Consider the following 21,284-nt stretch of genomic DNA (forward strand, 5'->3'; position numbering starts at 1 on the left):
TGCCTCAAGGAGCAGCTTTGAGAAGCATCCCAGCCCAAGGGGAGATCACTGCCATGCAGGCACGCTGCCTAGCAGGGCGAGCTGAAAGAAGGCTCACTCAGGCTGTCATATTTATGGAATAAAGTGGTTGGTTGTAGTCAAATTACATGTGATGGGAAAGGTATGCGTGAGCCTCCTCGTACCCACAACTCTCTTTGTTCCTGGATAAATAAGTCTTGGAAAAGCCACCCACTTTTCATGTGTTAATCACATGACTAGTGCCCAAGCCCACATGCATCGAGGCTCACTGTGCCGCTCTGCTGCTTTTTGAGTTTTTGGAGAACAGATCTGAACTAGAGGAGTTCTTGGCCTGGCTACAGCTCAGGCCTTTACCTCCTCCAGAGCCCGCACCAAACTACCATGAGTTTGGCTAAGGAGTCAAGCGCATCTGTGACACCCGGCCAGGCAGGGATGGCACCAGCAGCCAGCAGTTCATCCCTGTTGGTTGGGCTCTGAGGGCTACAAGCCGCTACTGCAGACACAGCCTCGAACGGGGTGTGAGCGTGTGCTGTTTAATATGCTGGCAGAGAGAAAGCCCCTTTCCCCAGAAAACCCTTGCAGCATGGCTGGGGGAAAAGGTCTGTCTCTCTTGCCTCCTCTCTTGCCCTCTGCTCCTGCCTGCTGGGCTCAGGGGACCCAGGAGGGTCCATCTTGGGTTTTTCCATCAGCTCAGTTGCTCTCAGAGGGTCTGTTCACTTCTCATCCCCTGCCAAGATCAGAGGAGGAGGGGGTTGACCTCCCCAGTGAGGAGCCCCTGGCCAGTCACAGTCCGCCCCACCCCAGCGTCTTGTTTTCTGGAAGGAGGATGGAGGCGTTGAGTAACACCCGTGCCACAGCTGGCCATGACAAGTACCTGGGGGAGCAGGGCTGGCAGCGGCTGCTGGGGGTAGAGGTAATTCCTGCCTGCAGCCCTGGGCTGAGAGGCACCTGCCCCATCACCTGAGCTCAGCTGGGGGATGCTGAGCTGGGCTGGTGGGAACAGAAAGTGGATCTGAGGAGAGGAGCTGCCCTGCTTGTACAGGGCGGTTCTCGCTGGGCAGCCCCTGACCTGCCCACACGCCGACTGAGCTCCTGCTGTGGTCCCAGCGGCTTTGGGGATGCTCTGACCTGATCCCTGTTCCTTTGGGGACTAGGATGGCGGGTGGCACATGTGCCACCCATGGTGCAGAGGTCCCTTCCCCTCTCCAGCTCTTGGGGGGTTTTAGTACTGCACTAAGCGTCAGATTTGAAGGAACCACCCCTAGTCGAGGTAAGCTCAGCAGAGCTCAGTGCTGCAGTAGAGGAAAGCTTCCCCTAGCTAGCAGATTCCTAGCAAAACCTTTCAGATTCCTAAATTTAACCCAAGGAAATCCTTTGGGATAATCCCACATGCACATGCCACTGTTGCTGGTGGAGATGATTAACCCCTTGCTAGGGAAACATCCTGGTGCCAGCTTCTGAAGAGACTTAAACCGGCTGCCCAGGGGCCATGCGGGCAGGATCAGTCCTTCCTCTGTGCTGAAGGGCAGGGCGGCTCTGCCGCGTCTCTAGCAGAAACACCTGAGGGCACTGACAGCCAGGAGCAGCAGAACACCTTTGGGGTGTGGCGTGCCGAGGGCCAGTGGGGGCTTAAAACTGGGTCCCGCAGATCTTGGGTACCTTCAGTCCCCAAAAGCAGTCAGGACTGCTGTGGCTCCAGCCCATCTTGTTTCCTCCCCGGCCACTTGTCCTCTCTAGCCCCAGCTCCCCTGCTGCTGCCGCTGCTGTCCCTGGCCTGGGAGCTCCTTGAGGTTTGCTTGCTGTCAGTCTGGGATCCTTGTCAGATCCAGGTGTCTGCCCCTCCTTGCACATGTTGGGGCAGCGCACACTTCAGCCACAAGTATGAGCTGGGTGCATACTTGCCAGGCAGAGGCAGCACGCATCCCACCACTGATGGAAACACGGTGCATCGGCCTGTGGGATAAGATCCTCAGCCAAAACCCCCCATCCAAGTCTGTCTGTGTCTCTGTGTGGGCTTGGGCAAGCTGCCTGCTTTGGGATATGTCTGTGTCTGCCCATCCTGCCCAGGCTTGGTAGGAGGAAGCCGGCTTTTCCAGTCCTCACAGCACTGCCGTGCTCCTTGGGAGGCTCTCAGGAAGCCCAGCCCCACTGGCTGCAGCTTACACCTCACGGGCCGAAATCCCACCTGGCTGTTAGGAAGTACTGGAGGAAAGATGAGAGGAGCAAGAAGTGGACCCTGCAAGGTGAACGCCGTTGACCTGCAGCAGGAGCTGTGCCAGCTGTCCAAGTCTGGAGGCAAGCCTGTGGTCTCAGTCCTGCCCATCATGTAAGGATGCTGGGGGCCGGTTTGAGGGGAGAGCCCTCCGAACTCTCCTTGGGCTCTGCCATCCCTCAGCAAACACCTAAACCAGGCAGGATGCCAGTACTTGCCCCTCAACGGAGCAGCAGTGCAAAGCTGCTGCATTGCCATGGCACTGGGCTCCGAGCCCGGAGAGCACCCACTGCCGAGCACAGCACGGCTCGGGCTGCAGGGATGGGGCTAGTGCCTCCCCGGCCCCCAGCACACCGCCAATGCCAGCAGCTAGGAAAGGGGTGCACTGACATCCCCCATGGCCCTGGTGCTGCACCCAGCCCAGGCACTTCATGTGCGGTGGGGGATGGAAAAGTAGACCCCACTATGCTCACGAGCATCCGTGCCCGTTGTGTCCCAGTTGTGGGAATGGCTGTGTCACTGCTTCCATCCAGCCCCTTCCCACAGCACTACAGAGCCTGTGCTGCCTTTCAGAGCTGGAGCAGCCCCCAGACCCAGCCCAGCTCCCTGGCACCGTGGGGCTGCCAAGAAGTCCGTCTCTCTGCATGGCATCTGGGGACATTCACTCCAGGATTGCTTACCAGATAGAGAGCCTCAGGCTCAAGAGAAGAAGCAAGGGCAGGGAAGCATTGTTCATGGGATCCACACAGACTGCTTTTCCCACCTTTCCCTTCCCCAGGCTTAAACCTTATCCTTTTCCATGCTAAAACAGGCTCAACTTGTTGCTCCCCATGGCCCAGCGCCAGAAACACCTTTGGGAGGCAAGGAGCTGATCCGCACAGGGAGGGCTGAGCTTTGCTGCTTCCTTTTTCCTCCCATTTCACTGTCAATGGCAGAGGTCAGGGAGGGACGTTTTATCTATGAGCTGCTGCATTTATTTACTGGAAAAAGCCCCAGCAAGTTAACCTGGGGCTCTCCTGCCAGTGGTGGAAGCATGAAAGAAAGCACAGAGCAACGCAGGGTGACAGAGCTCCCGAATGCCTGCAGGGAGGCGAGAGCCAGAGCAGTGCCAAGCTGCCCCAGCCCCAGAGTGCAGCTGCCCGGGGGTACCAGGGCTGCAAGGCACGTGGTGTGGTAGGGCTGTGCTGGGGGATGCTCGTGGTGCACTCCTACCCGCTCTGCCTGCGTCCTCCCTGTATCCTGGCCATTTCTGCCTGTCTGCTGCCAGCATGCTGCCCAAGTGCTGGGGGATGTTTGCAGCATCAGGGGTGAAAGCCAACAGCCAAGAAGAAACAGGAGCAAACAGCCTGGAAAGGCTCAGGGTGGACTCTGTGTGGCTGAGCAGGGTTAAGTACTAGAGCCAGCCAATGCGAGAAAATGGGGAGGTTAGCTTAGGGTTAGCCGCGTGTTTGCAGCAAAGGAGCCAGTGGTCCCACAAGCCATCTCACAGCCCCTCATCACAGCCAGGGACTGCATCTTACCCCCAGGTTAGAGGTTTCCAGGCCGGTGGAGCAGTGGGTTGATGGCCACATGGGGACTACTGTGGCCCTGTTGCCACTTGGGATGCCCACTCACCCTGAGGAGCCCAAACTCTTGTGTAACTATGATGTCGGATCCCACTTAGCCTCCGCCCCCTCGCTGCTCTCTGGCCATTTTCTTCCAGTTCTTATTTGGTGGCTGATTTGATCTTGTGGATGGCATAGGGACTCGACTCCTTGGGCATCCAGATCTCCTCCCCGCTGCGGTCCTGGTGCTCCATCGCTCCCTCCATGGCTGCTGTCAGCTCCGGGCTGAAGATGCTGTCAGTGGCTCGGTAGGTGCGGGTGAGGCGGCGGAAGGAGGAGTCCGAGGAGCTGTCATCTGGAAGGTCTTCGTCCTGCTCATCCCGCAGCTTGGTCCTGCTCAGCTCCGAGCTGCTCCCCAGCTCTGGGTCTTTGAGAGCCTCCCCGACCTCCTGGAGGAAGGTCGTTTTGGGGCTGATGATGCACAGCAGGAGCATGAGGCCTGCCGAGACTCCACAAAGAAAGTAGAGGCCAACTTTCTCTGGAACGCCTGAGGGGTGAAGAGCAAAGAGAGACACCAGGGTACAAACCACCTCCACAACCTATGGGGTACCAGTAAAACCCCCTCTGCTGGGAACACGGAAGGAAAAGGAGAGGAGCAGGGATGCCCTCAGCACGCAGGCTGCAGCGGCAGGACAGACTCCGCCCAGTGATTGTGGAAGCATCACCTAAAGCCTCATCAGCACCCACCAGTGTCCTGAAATGCCCCTTTCCCCATAGGAACCCTCTCTGGGATGTGGGGTGAGCAGTGCAGGGGGAGGAATCATCTCATAGGGGATTTAAATTAGTAATTTCCCCTGGCAAGGGACATTTTTGCCGGTGGAGAGGTGCTCTCCATTAGTGCCCCTGCAGACAGAGCAGGAAGGAAGGAGACCCAGCGAGTAATTCAGCCCATCAGAGAAGGAAGATCTGTGGGCGGGACCGCAGCAGCACCACAACTGCCAATGCTGTGGGACCTCGGGGCTCATTCAACCTCTGAGCTCCCACCCTATGTGGCCCTCCACAACCCCAGAATGGGCGCTTGGTGCCCTCCTCCCTTGAGTGCCTGCCAACCCTGCCACAGGGGTCTGGGGGCTGGCTGCCTCTGAGCTGAGCGGGCCATCACGAGACCTGAGCCACCCTCCCAAGCCCATCTCGCTCCCTTGGGTGCTGTGTGAGAGCCAGGGAGGGCACGTACCCCAAAGGTGGGCAAAAGCTGCCAGAGAGCTAGTGAAAATCATCCGGTCTTCCCGGAGCCTGGAGAACCTGGGCCCTTTGTACCAGCCACCTGCAGTGAACAAGGGGACGTGGGCTGAGACATGAGGTGCTCCCCAGCACCCCACTGCCCAGCTGCCTGCCCCTGTCTGCCTCCTTCCCTATGCCACACTCCTTCCTTCCTGCATGAGCACTCTTCTGCCCCTAGGGATGCTCCCCTGTGTGTCCTGCTCTCCCCTGCTCCCAACAGACCACATCTCTCAGCCGCTCAGACATGGGGACCGACTGATGCGTGGCTTCACCCATGGGACAGTGATGCTGGGATGCAGCTGCAGGGCTCGTGCCAGTAGTGGGTACCATGGATGCAGACAGGCCATGGAAGGGGTGGTTCACCTAGGCACGGACATGATGCTGCACTGCTTTTGGTGCACCTCCCCCCCATGTTACCATGCATGTAGTCCGAGAGCAGGAAGGGGTCTGAGGTGTCAGGGCCCACCTCCTCCAGCAGCTGCTTGGGCACTGCAAGGAGAGCACACACCAAGCATCACCACCCTGCTCGTCCCCAGCAGCCCCCTGCCTCCCCAGGGAGCCCTGCGCCCCTGCCTGCATGGCACAAGGTGGACACCACGAGGCTCAGCCAGTGGCCCCCATGCCCCGAGCCCTGTGGGTGGCTCTCACCGCACGTGTAGGAGACTCGCAGCTGTTTCTTCATGCCGGGGAGGCATGGGTCCCCGAAGGTGGCCCGGTCAGCAGCCACGGTGCAGTTCTCCTTGCGGTGGCACTTCTTGGAGACCCTCCGCAGGGCGTCTGGAGCCAAGCACTCTGCAAAGACATGGGGCATGGACCCACAGGCAGACTTGCCTGCCCCTGCCCGCTGGGGCTGAGGGGCACAGGTATAGCCCAATGGCATACTTGTGCCACATTCTCTGCATGGATCCTGGCCCCATTTCTGGCTCAAACCATTCTGGCATACCTATATGGGGTCCCACAGTGTTCAGAGCATCGCACTCTGGTTTGCCCCGCAGGAATCTTCCAAAATTCGCAGAATAAATGGCCAGGATAGATTTTGGTCGGCACTGCAGCCTCAGCTTGTCGTTCTCGCACACAGTCTTGACCCGATGGTTCCCTGGGGAGCAGCACCGCAGTGTATCCCATCGCATCCTGAACCACGTGCAGCCCCCTTGTCCCTTAGCCCAGCCAAGGGGCTGCCAAGGGCAGGGCTGGAGGAGGACTGTGAGATACAGGAGCAGCTAGCTCCTGTCTCTGCCATTTTCAGAATAGCCAAGGCCAGGGAAGAGCCCACGTAGCATTGTCCAGACCCTGCTCCACCTCACCTGGCCGGCACTTGTAGGAAGTGATGAGGTACTTGTGTGTCCCAGGGCACGGGTCCAGCCCAAAGACTTGGCTGTGCACTGAGAACTGGCACCACTGCTGGTCCTGGCACTCCGCCAGCAGCTTCTGGAGAGCAAAGCGGGATGGAGGGGAAGATGGGTGAGGGGTCCCAGGGCCGTTCTCGCCTCCTCTCCCTCGGTGCCACCAGCAGGCTCAGGGAGATGGCCTCTCACCCTGCAGAGCTCTCCTATGGCTGCTCGCCCCCCTCTCCGTGCCGCCGTCGGCACGGAGAGGGGGACGAGCAGCCATAGGAGAGCTCTGCAGGGGGTTCCTCCGGTTCCTCCCCTGCACCCACACAGAGCTGTGTGCCGGCGCAGGATGCCAGTACCGCGCCGGCACCGCACCGTGCGTGTGCAACACCCGTGCTGGCGTGCACGCTAACGCAGCCCCGTGCAACACCCACACAAGCGTGGATACCGACACGGCCCCGCGCAACGCCCGCGCAGGCACGCACATTCACATGGCCTCGTGCAGCTCCCGTGCAGGCGTGCACACGGACACGGCCCCGCGAAACACCCGCGCAGGCGCTCACACTGGCGCGCCCCCGCGCAGCTCCCGCGCGCTCACGGCCAGGCCCCAGGCCAGCGGGGCTTCATGCAATGCCCAGGCGCGGCCACAAGATGGGGCCGGGGGCTCACGGCACCGCGCTGATCCCCCCGGCACGGACGCCGCTGCCTCTGGCTGGGGGGAGCCTAGCGCTGTGCGGACGTCGGGGGACGCACCCACGGGGCCCTGCGCATCAGCCCGCGTGGGGCCCTGTCCCGCTTCCCGAGCTAGCACCCCGCCGCTGCCCCCCGCCCCGGGACCCAGCCCCAGCTGCCAGGGCTTCTTCCCCGCCTGCTGCGTCCTGCGGGATTCCGCCAGCAGCCGGCACGGGATGCAGCAGTGCCTCCTGCCAGGCTCCTCTGGCAGGGCCGCCCCACCCTGGGACCCAGTGCAGAAGATCTCGTCCACCCTTGTCTCCCAGAAACGCTCCGAGAAAAGGATCCCACGGGTGAATCCCGATGGCAGCAGCCCAGCCCAGCGACCTGGGGAAGGAGGGGTGTGCAGCCCAGCCCCCCGGGACGCTCGGCCCTTACCAGGTGGGCGGTGGTGGATGTGCACTCGGTGCTCTCCTGCGAAGCATTGCCAGGGCTGGGGCAGAGGTTGGGGCTGGGTACGCGACGCCCATAGAAGGCGCCAAGAATGCTGATAGTGGTCTTGCGAGGGCAGACGATGAGGAGCTGCTCCCCGTCGCAGGTGTGGGTGGTGTGGTTCCTCAGCACCTTGCGCAGGTACCCTGAAAGGGAGAGCATGGGCGGCATTGGATGGAGGAGACATCAAGACCACAGCGGTGGCAGTGCTCGGGCTCCCAACAGCGGGTGGTGGTGACCTTGGCTGCAGCACTTATGGAGCAAACAGGACCAGAGTGGGGCTGCCTGGGCTGTGGGTGAGCCACAGACCCCAGTCCCCAGCTGTGGGGTCCTTGAAGGGGCTTGCACCCCAGCCCCAGTGCAGTGCTGGGGGCCAGGGCAGGACATGCACCCTGTCCCATAGCCCCCAGCATGTCAAACTCCCCGAAGTCCACGCGAGAAAGTGGAAGCACTGGCTCCCAGCCCTGCGCTTCTCCTTCTGTCCCTCCACAAACCAGTGCCAGGCTCAGCTGCACAAAGGGTCCCTTTGACCTTCCGTGCTGCCGCTAACCCTTGGGCATCCACGGCCAGCATCCCTCCCAGGAGATGTCAGCAGACGCAGCTGGGAGCTGCCCCGGCTTGGAGTTAATCTTTTCCTTGGACACAGGCAGCTGCTGGCTCCTTTCTCCTTGCAGGCACAGGATGAGTGAATGGGAGGGCCACAGCCTTGGGCAAGTGAGCCCTTTCTCGCTCCTCTGTGCACTGGAGGAGAGAGGAAAGGAGAAGCAGAGGAGGGTGGATGGGAGCAGACAAGCTGTTTTAGCCTGGTCAAAGCTCCAGTGAGATGTAAAGATGTTCCTTGGAGAACACAGAGCTGGATCAGTCCCTTGGGATGCAGTGCCCTCAAAGAGCGGGGCAGGAGAAGCCCTGTCCTGCCCCTCTCCTCCCATTGCCCCATATCAATGGATACTGGGGGCCACGAGGGGCTGCTGGCTCCCATCTCCTTCCTCTGTATCCCCTGCAGCACCTCTGCATCTGCGGCACGAGCCAGGCTCTTGTGCAGGCTCCTGAGCTACCCAGGGCTCGACCTCTGCCTGGCATCAACTCCAAACCCGCCTGCCCATCCCCGAGACAGCTGGCAGTGGAGCTGCCCAAACCCCCTGCTGCCAGGCCAGCCCTGGGCACAGAGGTCTGAGCCAAATCCTGGGGATGGTGGGGGCCACAAGGGACTAATAGGGGGAGAAATGGGATTCCCCAAATCCAGCCTGCCTTGCAGCAGGCACCCTCCTCTGCTGCTGTGCTGGCTGGCAGCACCGACAGTTTGTATTTAAAACCCGAGACTTAAACAGCGCCACAGGGACAGAGTGTTCTCCATCACACAGTTTTGGAGCAGTGAGCATTTGCGAAGATGGCAGGTTTTTTGGGTGGCAAGGGGGCTGCAGGCAGATTTTGTGAGTAATTCTGGTCACTTGCTAGTGCTGCTGACTCAGTCCCTGATGGTGCGGTTGTGCAGATAGCTCTGCCCAGATGAAATCACACCTTCTCTGCTGCAGCCCACCCTGCCATGCTCGGTGGCATCATGCCGGGTCCCTGCACTGCCTGGGCCTGGCAGGGCAGAGCGTGCATGGTTTTTTTTAGAGGGTCCCTCAGAGGAACAGCAGCCCCCAGATGCCCAGCCTGCCTGCACCCATCCTGACTGTCCCAAGCACTGGGGCACAAGGGATCCCAAATTTCTGCCTCAGCTGCATCTATAAGGCTCCCTGGCGCTGTCCCCAGGGAGAGGATCTGGGGAGAGGATCTGTCCCTTGCTGTGCCTTGTGGCAGTCCACCCTGCGGCCCCCCACTCACGTGTGGCTCTGGCCGGAGACCGCAGCTACTGGTTCTGGCCGGGGACTGGGTAGAGCTGCAGCCCATCCTCTTCCCTTGCCTTCTCAGAGCAGCAAAGGGTCGCAGGGGAGCCCTGGGTGCTGCAGGAATCTTCAGCTCCACACACTGCTCAGATCCGAGGGCATGAGCATCATGGCCGAGGGGGTCTCAGAAAACCTCAGGGACTGTCTTAAGATTTGGTTTTTTGCATTACTGCCTCCAAACTGCTCCAAAGAGGGAGCAGAAGCAGCAGGGTGAGCCACTCCCCCCACTCACACTGGGGCTGCAGGACATGCACGGGGTGTTTTCAGATCCAAGCCCTGCTCTGAGGATTAAAAAAAATAAAACCCAATTTTTTTTTTTTTTTGCAAACTCCCTCTGGCCTGCAGTTTTTTGTGCCTTGCTTATCCCTGCCCCAACAATTCGGCTGTTGCTTCGCCCTCCCCTCACACCAGTGCAGTCCCCAGCATCCCTCGTCACCCTGCCTGCCCCCCAACTCACCAGAGAGCTCCGGGCTGGCCTCCAGCCCCATGGCCAGGCAGAGGAGGACCAGGGCTGCTGCTGGTCCCACAAGCCCGGCCATGGTGCAACCGCTGCCGGCTCTGCTGCGTCCCGCCACGCAGCCTCCGCTGGTGTGGTCCTCGGAAGTGGCTGGCACCGAGGCTGGCAGCGTGCAGGGACAATGGCTCACTTCTCTACCCTGCCAAAGCAGCTGGGGCCGAGCGGGAGCCTGCGTACCCGCTTTTTGTCTGCTGCCCAAGGCAAGGGGCTGCTTTGGACAGCTGTGACACTCTCAGCACAGGGGCACCTCCCACGGGGAAGGAGGGACATGCTTTCAAAGGCGCTCTGTGGCGGGTGAGCCAGTGCTGTGCCTTGGCATCACTGTTGCAGGTGGAGAAACCAGCAGCCCTTTCCCGCCTGCCTCCGTTCCTCCTGAGCAGAGGGATGGGGCTTTGCGAGGTTTCCAACATGTCCCCTGCTTTCTCATGGACACGGTGAGGCAGAAATCCGGATACACGTGTGCCGTAATCTCTATCTCGGCAAATGTCCGGCCATTCACTGCTGGAGGAGGAAGGGAAGGGCTGCCTGCGCTGCCTCCCAAGGCGGCTGTTCCTGCAGAAAAGGCAAACACCCTCCCTGCATCAAACACCGCAGGCAGGGATGTCTTTGCTGTCACCCTTCTGTCCCCATAGCATATGCAGGGCTGGATATCAGGCACTCCAACATCTCTCGAGGAGGATGCTGTGCCACCCCTGTGCCCCCCACCCCCAAGAGGAGTTAAGCTCCTGCCTGCTGCTCCAGCTGGCAGCTCGGAGGGAAACGCGAGGGGCAGGGGCTGCTTGCTTAGCCCCTGGGCTGAGGGCAGCAGAGAAGGCAGGAGCCGGCAGTGCCAGGAACGGGCACAGCATCACTTCGGGAGGGGTAGCATGGGGGGGCCGGGGCAGCAGCAGGTGCTGGCATGCATCACTGGTGGGTCCGTGGTGGCAGATGGATAGGGGAGTGAGATGGGTGCTGAGGGTGCTGCTGCGGCCTTGCTTGGCAGGCACAATGCCACTAATTCTTCCCTCTTGCTTATGAGAATGCTGGGCAGAGTTTCCTGTCCCATTGGGTGGAGTTTCAAGTTCTCCAAAAGTTTTGGTGGGGCAGAAAGAAAAATGCCCTCCCCCACAGCGAACAGTATAAACACCAGTCTGGGCTGTGCAGCAGTACCCAGGAGAAATATATCCCTTGGGGAGACTCCTCTGGAGCCTGCAAAATCATTTCCCAGCCTAATTGCCTTGGGGCAGATGCTTTGTTATCAGGAAAGTCTGAGCTTACCCAAGCTAAGGGGAGCGGGGGCTGAGTCAAGCAATCAGGATCTCCACTTTGTGCAGAGCTTGGTACCAGATATGGGGTCCCGAGCTGTGAGACAGCTCTCGCCCAAAAGAGGAGTTAAGCCTGTGGATGCTGGGAAGTAGTCTGCTGGGATGGCAGCCAGGATGATCTGACGGCGAATGTTTCCCTCCCATCCTGGGGAGGAAAGCAAGCCGGTCATCCTTCCTGTGAAACAGCACAAATTCCAGGAATGGGGCCCTGCCGGGGGTCAGCCGTGGAGACATCCCTTCCCGTCACCCTGCCACGCAGCACCCCGGCTGGGCTGCTGCCAGCGGCGCTCTGGGATTCCCCGCTGCACCCTGACACGCTCCAGCCTCTTTGCTTTCCCTCCTTGGCGGTTTTGCAATCCTTCCTACCCAAGGTCTGTGCCCTGGCAGCGCTTGGCTGGCTGCAGAGAAGCCGCAGCAAGCAGCCAGGCTGCCCTGCTCAGCTTCCCTGAGCCCTTCGCTCGTTCGCCCCAAAGGGATAAAGTAGCGGTGAGCCCTGGGGCACCGGTCTCCGGGCACGAGGCTGAGAGGATGGCAATGGTGCAAGACCAGACTGGGGCAGCATGAGGAGTGGCCTGCGAGATGCTTCCTCTGCAAAACCCCCCCACTTGCAGCCAGTGATGGCAGTAATGCCAGGGCCGCCAGCGCGCTGCTCGGAGGCACCGAAGCAGCGCCTGGGCGGGTGCGATAGACCAGAACACAACCAGATAGACCCGTGCTGAGTCACAGCTGGGAGGCCCCACAGCTTCCCCTTCCCCGCCATCAGGTCCCAGCGCACACCCCATCGCTCCTCCCCGCTTAAAAAGGAAGGAAAGGGCAAGCCCCAGCCCTCCACAGGGCGCGAGCACAGCCGAGGTGCTTGAGCTGCCAGCCCTCTGAAAACCTCCCCTGTCAGAGCTCTGCAAAGGACGGACCAACTCATCACAGCAGTGAGCAGCCAGTGGTCCCTCCACACGCTGCCAGGATGGCGCAGCACAACGCCACCAAGGAGCCCGAGATTGAGCTGTTTGTGAAGGTGGGTCTCGGGAAGGACGATCGCTTTTTGGCAGTTCCCTGTAGGCTCATCCTTGCCAGGTTCCAGCTGGGTGCAGGCAGTGCATCCATGGGTGCCTTCACATTTTGGGAGGCTGGAGATGAGTACCAAGTTTGGGATTGCTCACCGTGAAGGCTGGCTAAGCGGGTGCCCAGAGGAGAGGACCAGGCGCATGGTGGCGTGGGGGTTGGTGGGGTGTCACACCCAGCATCCTAGAAGATGTCCTGGTCTCACTGTTGTTGCGTATCCCAGGGGAATGGCACTGCTGGCAGCTGGGGTAACGGAGGAACGGGCACACGCGCCTCTCAAAACCCAGATAGGACAAGCCCCAGCCTGGGAACAGCAAGCAGGAGGGCTGAGAGCAGCCACTTCAGCTTCTCCTGAGAGCCAGGGTTGTGAAACAGAGCGCAGCGAGCCGGCACTGGTGCCCACGTGTGGGCGGGATGGGGCGGCTTCGCAGAGCAGCCAGGGGGATTATTAGCTGGAAATGTTTTTGGATTTTTCTTTCCCCCTGTTAAGCAGTGTTCTGAACACTGCCCTGGAACGTTTTAACACTCAAGCTCAAATATCTGCAGTGGATGTACCGGGTGTAGAAAGAGAGGAGCTGAAGCCGGTGGCTGGTAACTGCCAGCAGCAATGCTGGGGGGCCCCCGGGATGCGCTGTCAAGTGACAACGGCCAGGGGAACGATGCCTCCCCGTGCCACCACGCAGAGGTTTTAAGGGCGGTTTCCCCGCAGCTGCTCAGCTTCGCTTCTCTCGCCCTAGGACAGCTCAGTACCTGAAAGGACCGCGGTGCCTGGCCAGAGGTATCGGCTTCCCTGGTGTGGGCAGCCGGCAGTGCTGGGCTCCATGTGCGCATTGCTTGGTCGTAGCTGGAAACACATATTGGTCAGGATTATCTGAGCAGTCATGGGAGGGCTCTCCCCATCCCCTCACCAAAACTGCGGTCATGGCGGTGCTTGCCAGGCACCGAACTGGCTGAGCTGAATCCATACAAGTGTGTTTTCTTAGCGCAAGGAATTTGGGTCTTGAATTCCCCTCTTAGCACTGCTTTTTACCCAGGATGGCTGGGGAGAAGAGGAAAATGGCACCTGAGGTCACTACAATGGCGGCAGCATGTTCAAGGGGGTTTTCAAAGGGAAACAAAACAGAAAACAAAGCAGTAGCATTGTCAGGACTTCCCCTGCCCCTTAATTTAGCACAAAAAAACCCTTCTGGCTTGTCTGTTAACAGAGAAATTGATGGTGTGCCTCCTCCTGCCATTCAGGACCTGGTTTTACTGAAGCTCCCAGCTGCAGACAGGCGCCCTTCTGTGACATGGGCACCTCGCACTGCTTCTGGGCCACGGTCCGCTCTGCCACGCAGCTGCTGGCGTGACCTGCAGTGGCTGTGAATGGCGGGGAGAGCAGTGCTCCCGCTAGCGCCTACCGGCGGGCCACCCCTGCCCAGCTTTCACTTCGTGAATGCCAAAGTTAACTTGGTGAGGACATGGAGGGTGAGAAGCAGCTCCCGCATCGCTTTTGGGTTGGGGCAGGCGGTCCCCAAAACGGTGGCTATTTCCCACCCTGCCATGGTCCCGGATGAGAGCATCGTCCCACCTGCCCGGGCGGAGGCTCTGCCCCTCAGCCCCACGAGGGATTTAGCCACCTCCAAGGCTGCTTCCCAGCTTTTGGGGTGGCTGTAGGAGCTATGGACAGGTTGCGGTGAGTGTTGAGCACTTAGCAGTTCCCCAAGCACGCAGAGCTGCACCGCTCCTCCCACCCCGTTTCATGCCGTTTCACCAAGGGGGAAACCACAGGAACTGCTAAGGAACTTGGGGTTTTAATGCCTCATGCAGCCTCGTGAGACCTCAGAGTTGGGGCTAAAAACCTGCACCTCCCTGGAGACGCTGTGCTAGCCCACGCTGGGTTTATCCATCATCCAGAGGGGCAAAGGGTGAGGAAAGTTAGTCTGGGGGGGCGGGGGGGCGCTGCAGGCTCTGCAACCCACACCCCGGTCCCTCCTGCAGCTCAGTGAGAGCAGTGGAAGAGGCTCTCTTCAGAGAGGGAAGTGAAGAGCAGCAACTTCCCCGCCGTGCTGCTCGGCTTTTGCTGGGGAGGGAGGGCGTGTGGCTGTGAGCCTCCCCAAGCCCCTTTCCCCAGAGCATCCCCGGCTCCTGGAGAGCTCTCCCTGCAGCTGCGCGGGTGCCAGAGCCCAGTGCCCCCCCAGCAGCGCCCGAGTGCTGGTGGAGCTGCCTTCCGCTTGCTCCAGACAAAGATTTGGCTCTGAGCATCCTGGGATAGGCCTGGCTTAATTTTTTTCCCCTGTAGAAGCCATCCTGATTTTCCTTTCACTCTGGTCCAGAATTTCTCACCTCTGTTTTTAAAAGACAAGGGGGAAAGCCAGCGTGAGCTGCTTACAGGCTGGAGCTACCAGACAAGCTCAGAGAAGCCTGAAGCAGGCAAACACAGCCCAAGACCAGAGCAGCCCCGGTGAGGGGTGTCTCGCCCACCCGACCGTACCCTCCAGCACCACTGTTGCCTCTCGTGCGACTCCCCCGGAGCCACTCGCTGCCTTGGCTCCGCACAGCAGCTCCCACAGAGCCAACAAAACAAATTGCAATTAAGCTCCCTCACTCCAACCTTGTGCTGGGCGAGGAAAACAAAGGGGAGCTCAGCAGCTGGCTGCCATCTCCTCTGCCTCCAGCACAGGCCATCTCAGGAGAGCAGGGAGGAAAACGTCGGTCCTTGTGCGGGGCAGCCACAGACACACCTTCTGAGCTACCGGTGTTGGAGGTGCTCCAAAGGATGGCATTAGTTTTGGCTTGTGCCAGCGATGATGGAGAGCAGAAGGGGGCAGAGATGCGCTGCTCTCATGCCGAGGCAGCCCTCGTGGCTGTTTTCTGACTCTACCCTTCAGCTCCCTCACAGGACATCCAGATACACAATTTTACCCATTATCAAAGAAGCCTTATTTGCTGTAAGCTGACACAGGATGGTCCTGAGCGGCATCTATGCAGGAGCATTTCTTATTAATAGCCAGCAAAAAGCCTCGTGCGTGAACTCAGCTTCACTTCTGGGTATATTCTAGAGAATCAATACATTTCTCAGGTCCCGTTTCCTTTCTCAGGAGCATCATTTCATGGCAGCTGAGCATAGGAAGTACTGGTTAAAAGTAATTTCTATTCCTCTGGAAGGACTAAAAGGTGTTGGCACAGTGGAAAAGCAGACCGTCACCTCCAGTTGGCCACTCAGAGTGCTGGGTTTTTTTTTTTGATGGGTTTACTGACTCCCTTCGGGTAAGAGAAGGTGGTGTTTCTCTCCTGGAGAGGCTGAGCACTCCAGTGTCCGCAAGTTTCTGGGCACCCGTAGATACAGACATGTAACTCATGGCACTTACCCCCAGCCCAGGAGAGCCAAGCACGGGCCTCTGCATCTTCTGCTAATGAAGTATCCTCAGCCGTCCTGTCTTCAGGGCCCCAGGGTGGTGCAAGCTCTGGAGCCACCTCCAGCTGCCCACCCTGGATGTTATTGCTGCTACTTGTCTTCTGCACCACCAGATCCTCCCAAATCTCATCACCTTTCTTCTTAGCCTCTGGGCTTCAGCTCACCAGCAGATATCAAGGCTTAGCACATAGCCGCAGGGCATGAGCCGCCTCAGTGGGGCTCTGTGGGAGCAGCATCCCTCTGTGAAGGAGCCGGCATGAGCTGTGCTGCTCTTTGCTGCAGTGGCAGGGCTGCCACACGCGCCGGAGGACCATGGTTCACATGCAGCTGCAGAACCAGTTAACTTTCTGAAAGAAGCTGTTTCCTGTGAACCATTTTACTTCTCATACCTCAGCACAACTTCCCTCTCTGAGCAGCATCTGCACCAGTTTTTATGCAGTGAGGGGAACCTGCCCCATTCTTCTTAGCCAAACTCCTCATAAGGAGTTTCAGGAAGGAAATGGGCTTCCTTCCACCTGCTGCTGCTTTCCCTTAGGATTGCTGAATGGGCATCACCTGTGTGAGACCCTGATGAGGGAGCCCTGGGGGGACTTGGGAAGATTGTCCATGCTTTCTGGTGTCCCCAGTGCTCCTTGACCCTGTCCTGGTCACAGAGCAGCCCCCTGAGTGCTGAGACACCACGGCTGTGTCCATGTAGAGGGGCTGAAAGGGACTGTCTGCACGTGATCGAAGTTTTAGGAGCTGACACGCAGTTCCATTCCCCACCGATGCTCTGTGGAATGCCAGTGCAAATTGACCTCTGCAAGCCCTGCCACCCCCAGCCCCTTCTCCTCCACGAGGCTGAAGAGGCTGCTTTGGGTGGTTCTTGGCCATCATCGGCCCAGGGAAGCCATGCCTGGGTTTGTTAAATGCACATAAAACCCGAGGCAGACACTAACAGTACACAAAAACAAACCACTCTTCCTGGCAAACATGAGCACATTTCCCTTCTTGTCGCCCTCTCCAGCCTGGCCTCCCAGCCAAGCAGACCCTCCCTTCCTCCCCATCCATCAGCAATCACCCTCCGCCTCCTTCCCCTGCCTCCTTCTCCTCTTCCTCCTAGCTTCATCTCACATTTCTGGGAAGGATCCAACCCCAGGCATCCTGAGGATGCTCTCCGATGCTTTCCAGTGGCAGCAGGACCGCGGCTGAGGGAGGGGATCCTACAGCTGAGCCCCCAGTGCTGGGAGGGGCTCCCTGCGGCATGCAATGCCAAGGTGCCAGGCCAGGCCCTCTGTGTGCCTTCCTCCCGAGACTGGCTCTGGTGGCTCATCACCTCCAGGCATCCCATCTGGGCTGGGTGAGCCCAGCTGATGGGTTGAATCCTCCTTTCTCTGCTTTCCTGGCAGGCTGGTCTGGATGGAGAAAACATTGGAAATTGCCCCTTCTGCCAGCGCCTCTTCATGGTGCTGTGGCTCAAAGGGGTTAAGTTCAACGTCACCACGGTGGACATGACCAGGTGAGATGGCACCACAACCCAGCTCTGTACCAGCAGTGGGGAGACACCCCCCGGCTCATCTCTCCCCAGCAGCACTTTCCTCCCTCCTGCCTGCACCCACCCTGCGAGGGACAGGGGTGACAGTCCTTGCCTACACACTGCCCTCACGCCCTGGGTGCAGGCAGTGGGCCAGCACGGAGCTCCAGCCACCTGCCAGTGCGCGCATGGCACTGGGACCCCCTGTCCTGCTGGGTGTGGGTACGAGTCTGAGGCACCGCAGGGCAGACTGAGAGGCTGGGGGGCACTTCTCTGCCCCCCAAACCCAGCAGAGCATGGGGAAGCTCTGGCTCTGGTCCTGTCCCCGCCGAGCCTTGTCTGTTCGCCCCGGGGAAGCTGGTGGGTGCAGGCGGGCTGCGGGCGCTGAGGCCACTTATTTTCTCTGCTCCAGGAAACCTGAAGAGCTGAAAGATTTGGCGCCGGGCACCAACCCACCCTTCTTACTGTTCAACAAGGAGCTGAAAACAGACTTCATGAAGATCGAAGAGTTCCTGGAGCAGACCCTGGGCCCACCCACGTAATTGCAAACTCGCTCGTTCCCCCTTTTGGGGCCTGGTGGGCACACTGCGGCATTGCGTAGTGCTCAGTGGATTGGGAAACTGAGGCAGGGTGCTAGGAGCTGCCTGAGAGCAGCTTGAGGAGGGGGCTGCTCCCCACCCAGCACCCCAAGCTGTGCTCTGCAGGGCCGGGGTTGCGATGTTGAGGGGCCGCGTCCCCTGGGGAAGGCAGTGAGTCAGGCTGCGAGGGGACAGGGTCAGGCTACCATGGAAAACAATGGGAGGAAACGCATGGTCCCTTGGCGCAGGCGGGGCTGCGGGGGAGAGGGAGAGTGCAAGGGGGTCCCTGCAGGCTCGGGACCCCCAGAGCTGGCGGTATTGCAGCTGGCTATGGCAGCTGGTGTCAAGGCAGAGGGGGAACATGAGACCCCCTTTGCTCACTCGTATCTGGTACGCTTGGCTGAGCAGAACCAAACGCCCTTGCTTGAATGCAGCAGTGCAGCTCGCCCAAAGGGCTGCGGGGGCGGCCGGTCCCCCTGAGCTCACGTAGAGCGCTGCCCGCCGCCCGCGCACCCGGGCCCTGCGCGGCTGCAAACCCTCTGGCTGCGTGCAAAAGAGGAAGCTTCAAATGCGCTCCTCATTCGCGTCCTCGGACACGTCTGCCCTTGCAGTGCGCCCTGGGATGCGTCGGCAAACGAGAGGCTGTTCCTGAGGAAGTCATGGGAGCCCGCCTGTGCCAACACATGTCCTCTGCGCCGGGCCAGAGCTGCCTGCAGACAGAGCTCTGCTGCCACCAGCGTCCCGTCCCCAAACTGCGGAGTTTCTGTCCTCTGATTTTCCCCTAGCAAACACCCAAGAGAATACAGCTCCCAGCGTGGCAGCTGCAGTAATTTAAAGCATCACTGTTCTCCCACAACCAGCTGAACATCACCAGCATCCTCCAGTACCAGCCATGGGCACCGTGGCCTGGGAGATAGCGCAGCTGAGGACCAGGCAGCTGAACCTCTGCCTCCATCCTTGCCGGCGCTGACACGAGTGTCTCTTTAAAGGTATCCGCACCTGAGCCCCAAGTACAAGGAGTCCTTTGATGTGGGGAGTGACATCTTTGCCAAGTTCTCGGCGTACATCAAGAACCCACGCAAGGAAGCAAATATCAGTAAGAAATGCGAGTGGGGGCTGCGGGGCTGTGATCTGCCACGCTGCGCAGTGGGGGAAAGAGGCTTTTGCTGTGGGCCAGTCCTGCTGCCAGCTGGTTCCTGCTGCCTTCCCCACCACAGCCTCCTTGGGAAGCGGAGGAGTGGGCAGTTCTGCGCTCTGCAGGGCTAATGGCCACGTGTGCAGGCGCTGGGGAGAGCAGGTCCCGCAGGGGAGCGTGGGGTGATGCTACTGGGATCCCCTGGGAGCAGAGACTCTGGCCAGGGTCCGGTGCTGTGCACCACCAGTGCGGCCCTCAGGGCTTTGTCCCTGTGTGCAAAGCCTGGAAGAGGCTCAGCCACCCCAGCACAACCCTGGGTACCAGGCTAAGTGCACGTTTCCTTGCTCACACAGACTTCGAGAAGGCCCTGCTGCGGGAGTTTCATCGGCTGGATGTCTACCTAAACACTCCTCTCCCTGAGGAGATCGACCAAGACAGTGTGGAGGACATCACCATCTCCAAGAGGAAATTCCTGGATGGGGACCACCTGACGTTGGCTGATTGCAACCTTCTGCCCAAACTGCATATCATCAAGGTAACAGCACTGGCTCCCAGGGCCAAGGTGGGGGGGGGTGACAGGGCGGGGTGATGCAAACAGGGGGCTGGGGGTGCTGTATTTGTCCCCTCACCAAGCCAGAGAGTGAATCTTCCCCAGGTCTGAGTGGTCTCAGCCTCCTCCTCCTCTACTTTATAGATTGCAGCCAAAAAGTACCGCGACTTCGAGATCCCAGCGGACATGACGGGTGTCTGGCGCTATCTCAACAACGCCTACGCTTGCGATGAGTTCAGCCACACGTGTCCTGCGGATGAGGAGATAGAGCATACCTACGCCAGCGTCGCAAGGAAGATGACCTAATTCCTCTGCGGGATGCGCCGGCAGCACTGCCGCTGTCCGAGCCCTCCACCTCCCCAGTCCTGACACAACCAAACCCCAGCTGAGGGAGGGACTGCAGGGGGTTTACAGCACCGCTAGCTCCTGCCTTTCAGAAATAGCGCCTTGCTTCACAGCACCCCGCCACTCCCTTCTCCTCCTCTGCCGGCCAGCTGCAGCCGACAGCGCTGACCTTGTGTATGGACCGGTCCCTGCGTGGCTGCAGCGGCGACTGCATCCCTACTCCCCCAAGATGGATCTCATGGCCTACAGTCACGCATCATGTGAAAAGCTGAGCGCTAGCTTTCTGTAGTGGCATTTTGGTGGAAGAGATGAGACCTCCCCAAATGGCTCTGCCAGCCCTGCCGCCCCATCTGCGGCCCCGTGCAGTCCCGGCCATCCTGTATGCCCAGGAAGAGGCATTCTGGGATCTCAGCACAACACCTGGGTGGGAGCCTTTTGAATTTGCTGGCTTGCCCCTTGCACAGCACCCTGCGTTTGGGCAAGCTCTCTCTTCCACCTGGGCATTTGGGCTCCATCTGAAGACAGGGAAAGCCTCTGCCCCCGGTAGCTCATTGCAGTGACAAATTATTCTCACTGCTAGAGAGCTGTAATGCGTGTCTAACTCCCCATTAGGACACGGGGGCAGGAAGATGCTGGGAATGATGCCTGGTGCGAAAGTGCCAGGACCTGCTGTGCGCAGGGAAGGAGGGGCGCGGGGACTCGCGAAGGGCTGAGGATGGAGGGATGAGCATCGGGGCATCCCTCCCGTGTGTGCCAGCACCAGCTTCACCACCCCCTCTCCAGTCCCCACCAACACTTCAGGCACCTGACTGGGAGACAAAGGCGTTGGGTAGGGCATCTGTCTGGTTTCCACAGTCCAGTACTGGAGGGCCTGAGAGAGCAGGCAGAAGCTGCTTTGCAAAGCGCTGTGTCTGCAGGAGATACGTGGGCAGGTTTGGTGCTCCCTGGCTCAGTGGAGTGCCTTCCCATCCAGTGCTGCTGATGCAAGAGGAACCAAAGCCACTCTGCACAGCCATGACATCCTGTCCTTCCCCCTCGGATACCTCCAGCTCCCCCAAGGGCTCCTACCGGTGCCCGTGAATTCAGCCAGCCCTCTCCAGCCAGCCCCGCAGGCACAAAAATACTGTACAGTGAGTGTGGTGGGTCCCGCGGGGACACGGAGACAGCAGACACCCCCCCCCGCCCTCACTGCCACGCCCCTCTTTGCACTAAAAGGTCTGTCCTTGCAAGCCTGCCTCTGATAGCCCAGGGTTTGGGGACTGGTTTTGTTATTAAAAGATTTTGGGTTGGGTTTTTTTAAACTAAGAACAGCAATAAACTATATTTTAATATGCCTCGCTTGTGTACTGTCGGCGCACAGGCCAAGGGCACCGGGTGTGGAGGGGGCTGTAGGGGGAGGAGGAGGGGCTGCCGCATGGTGGACACCCTTTTGAGATTGAGCACAAGC

General features: G+C 59.7%; 2 protein-coding genes across 4 annotated transcripts; one reads left to right on the forward strand and one right to left on the reverse strand.

Moving 5' to 3' along the window:
• Positions 1-3,739: 3,739 nt before the first annotated feature.
• Positions 3,740-11,881, reverse strand: LOC104483620 (protein eva-1 homolog C). Of its 3 annotated transcripts, none has more exons than XM_086756694.1 (9): positions 11,214-11,881; positions 9,897-10,454; positions 7,497-7,696; positions 6,360-6,483; positions 5,999-6,151; positions 5,704-5,847; positions 5,473-5,544; positions 5,009-5,098; positions 3,740-4,321 (listed from the first exon to the last, which is right to left on the reverse strand). In XM_086756694.1, the coding sequence occupies exons 2-9, from the start codon at positions 9,976-9,978 to the stop codon at positions 3,936-3,938; spliced, it is 1,251 nt and encodes a 416-aa protein (XP_086612820.1). In that variant the 5' UTR covers positions 9,979-10,454; positions 11,214-11,881; the 3' UTR covers positions 3,740-3,935. The 3 variants fall into 3 exon arrangements, with proteins under 3 accessions (XP_086612820.1, XP_086612819.1, XP_086612821.1); XM_086756693.1 differs by having other exon boundaries at positions 9,897-10,508; XM_086756695.1 differs by lacking the exon at positions 5,009-5,098 and having other exon boundaries at positions 9,897-10,508.
• A 189-nt stretch (positions 11,882-12,070) lies between these two features.
• CLIC2 (CLIC family member 2) lies at positions 12,071-20,592 on the forward strand. The gene is made up of 6 exons (XM_086756696.1): positions 12,071-12,272; positions 17,105-17,214; positions 17,642-17,767; positions 18,797-18,903; positions 19,296-19,477; positions 19,637-20,592. The coding sequence occupies exons 1-6, from the start codon at positions 12,222-12,224 to the stop codon at positions 19,796-19,798; spliced, it is 738 nt and encodes a 245-aa protein (XP_086612822.1). The 5' UTR covers positions 12,071-12,221; the 3' UTR covers positions 19,799-20,592.
• The last annotated feature ends 692 nt before the right edge of the window (positions 20,593-21,284 follow it).

The sequence above is a fragment of the Chlamydotis macqueenii genome, chromosome 11 (genome assembly GCF_036417535.1).
Source record: "Chlamydotis macqueenii isolate bChlMac1 chromosome 11, bChlMac1.mat, whole genome shotgun sequence".
Taxonomy (NCBI): domain Eukaryota; kingdom Metazoa; phylum Chordata; class Aves; order Otidiformes; family Otididae; genus Chlamydotis; species Chlamydotis macqueenii.

What these genes read in the sequence shown, in the direction of transcription:
- LOC104483620 (XM_086756694.1), bottom strand. Translation starts at nt 9,978, where the DNA reads ATGGCCGGGCTTGTGGGACCAGCAGCAGCCCTGGTCCTCCTCTGCCTG. An exon ending in TTCCTACAAGTGCCGGCCAG is followed by an intron (nt 6,152 to 6,359) that starts GTGAGGTGGAGC and finishes GCTGCTCCCCAG; the next exon opens with GGAACCATCGGGTCAAGACT. An exon ending in CACTGTGGGACCCCATATAG is followed by an intron (nt 5,848 to 5,998) that starts GTATGCCAGAAT and finishes ATGTCTTTGCAG; the next exon opens with AGTGCTTGGCTCCAGACGCC.
- CLIC2 (XM_086756696.1), top strand. Translation starts at nt 12,222, where the DNA reads ATGGCGCAGCACAACGCCACCAAGGAGCCCGAGATTGAGCTGTTTGTG. An exon ending in AGATTGAGCTGTTTGTGAAG is followed by an intron (nt 12,273 to 17,104) that starts GTGGGTCTCGGG and finishes CTTTCCTGGCAG; the next exon opens with GCTGGTCTGGATGGAGAAAA. An exon ending in ACGCAAGGAAGCAAATATCA is followed by an intron (nt 18,904 to 19,295) that starts GTAAGAAATGCG and finishes TTGCTCACACAG; the next exon opens with ACTTCGAGAAGGCCCTGCTG.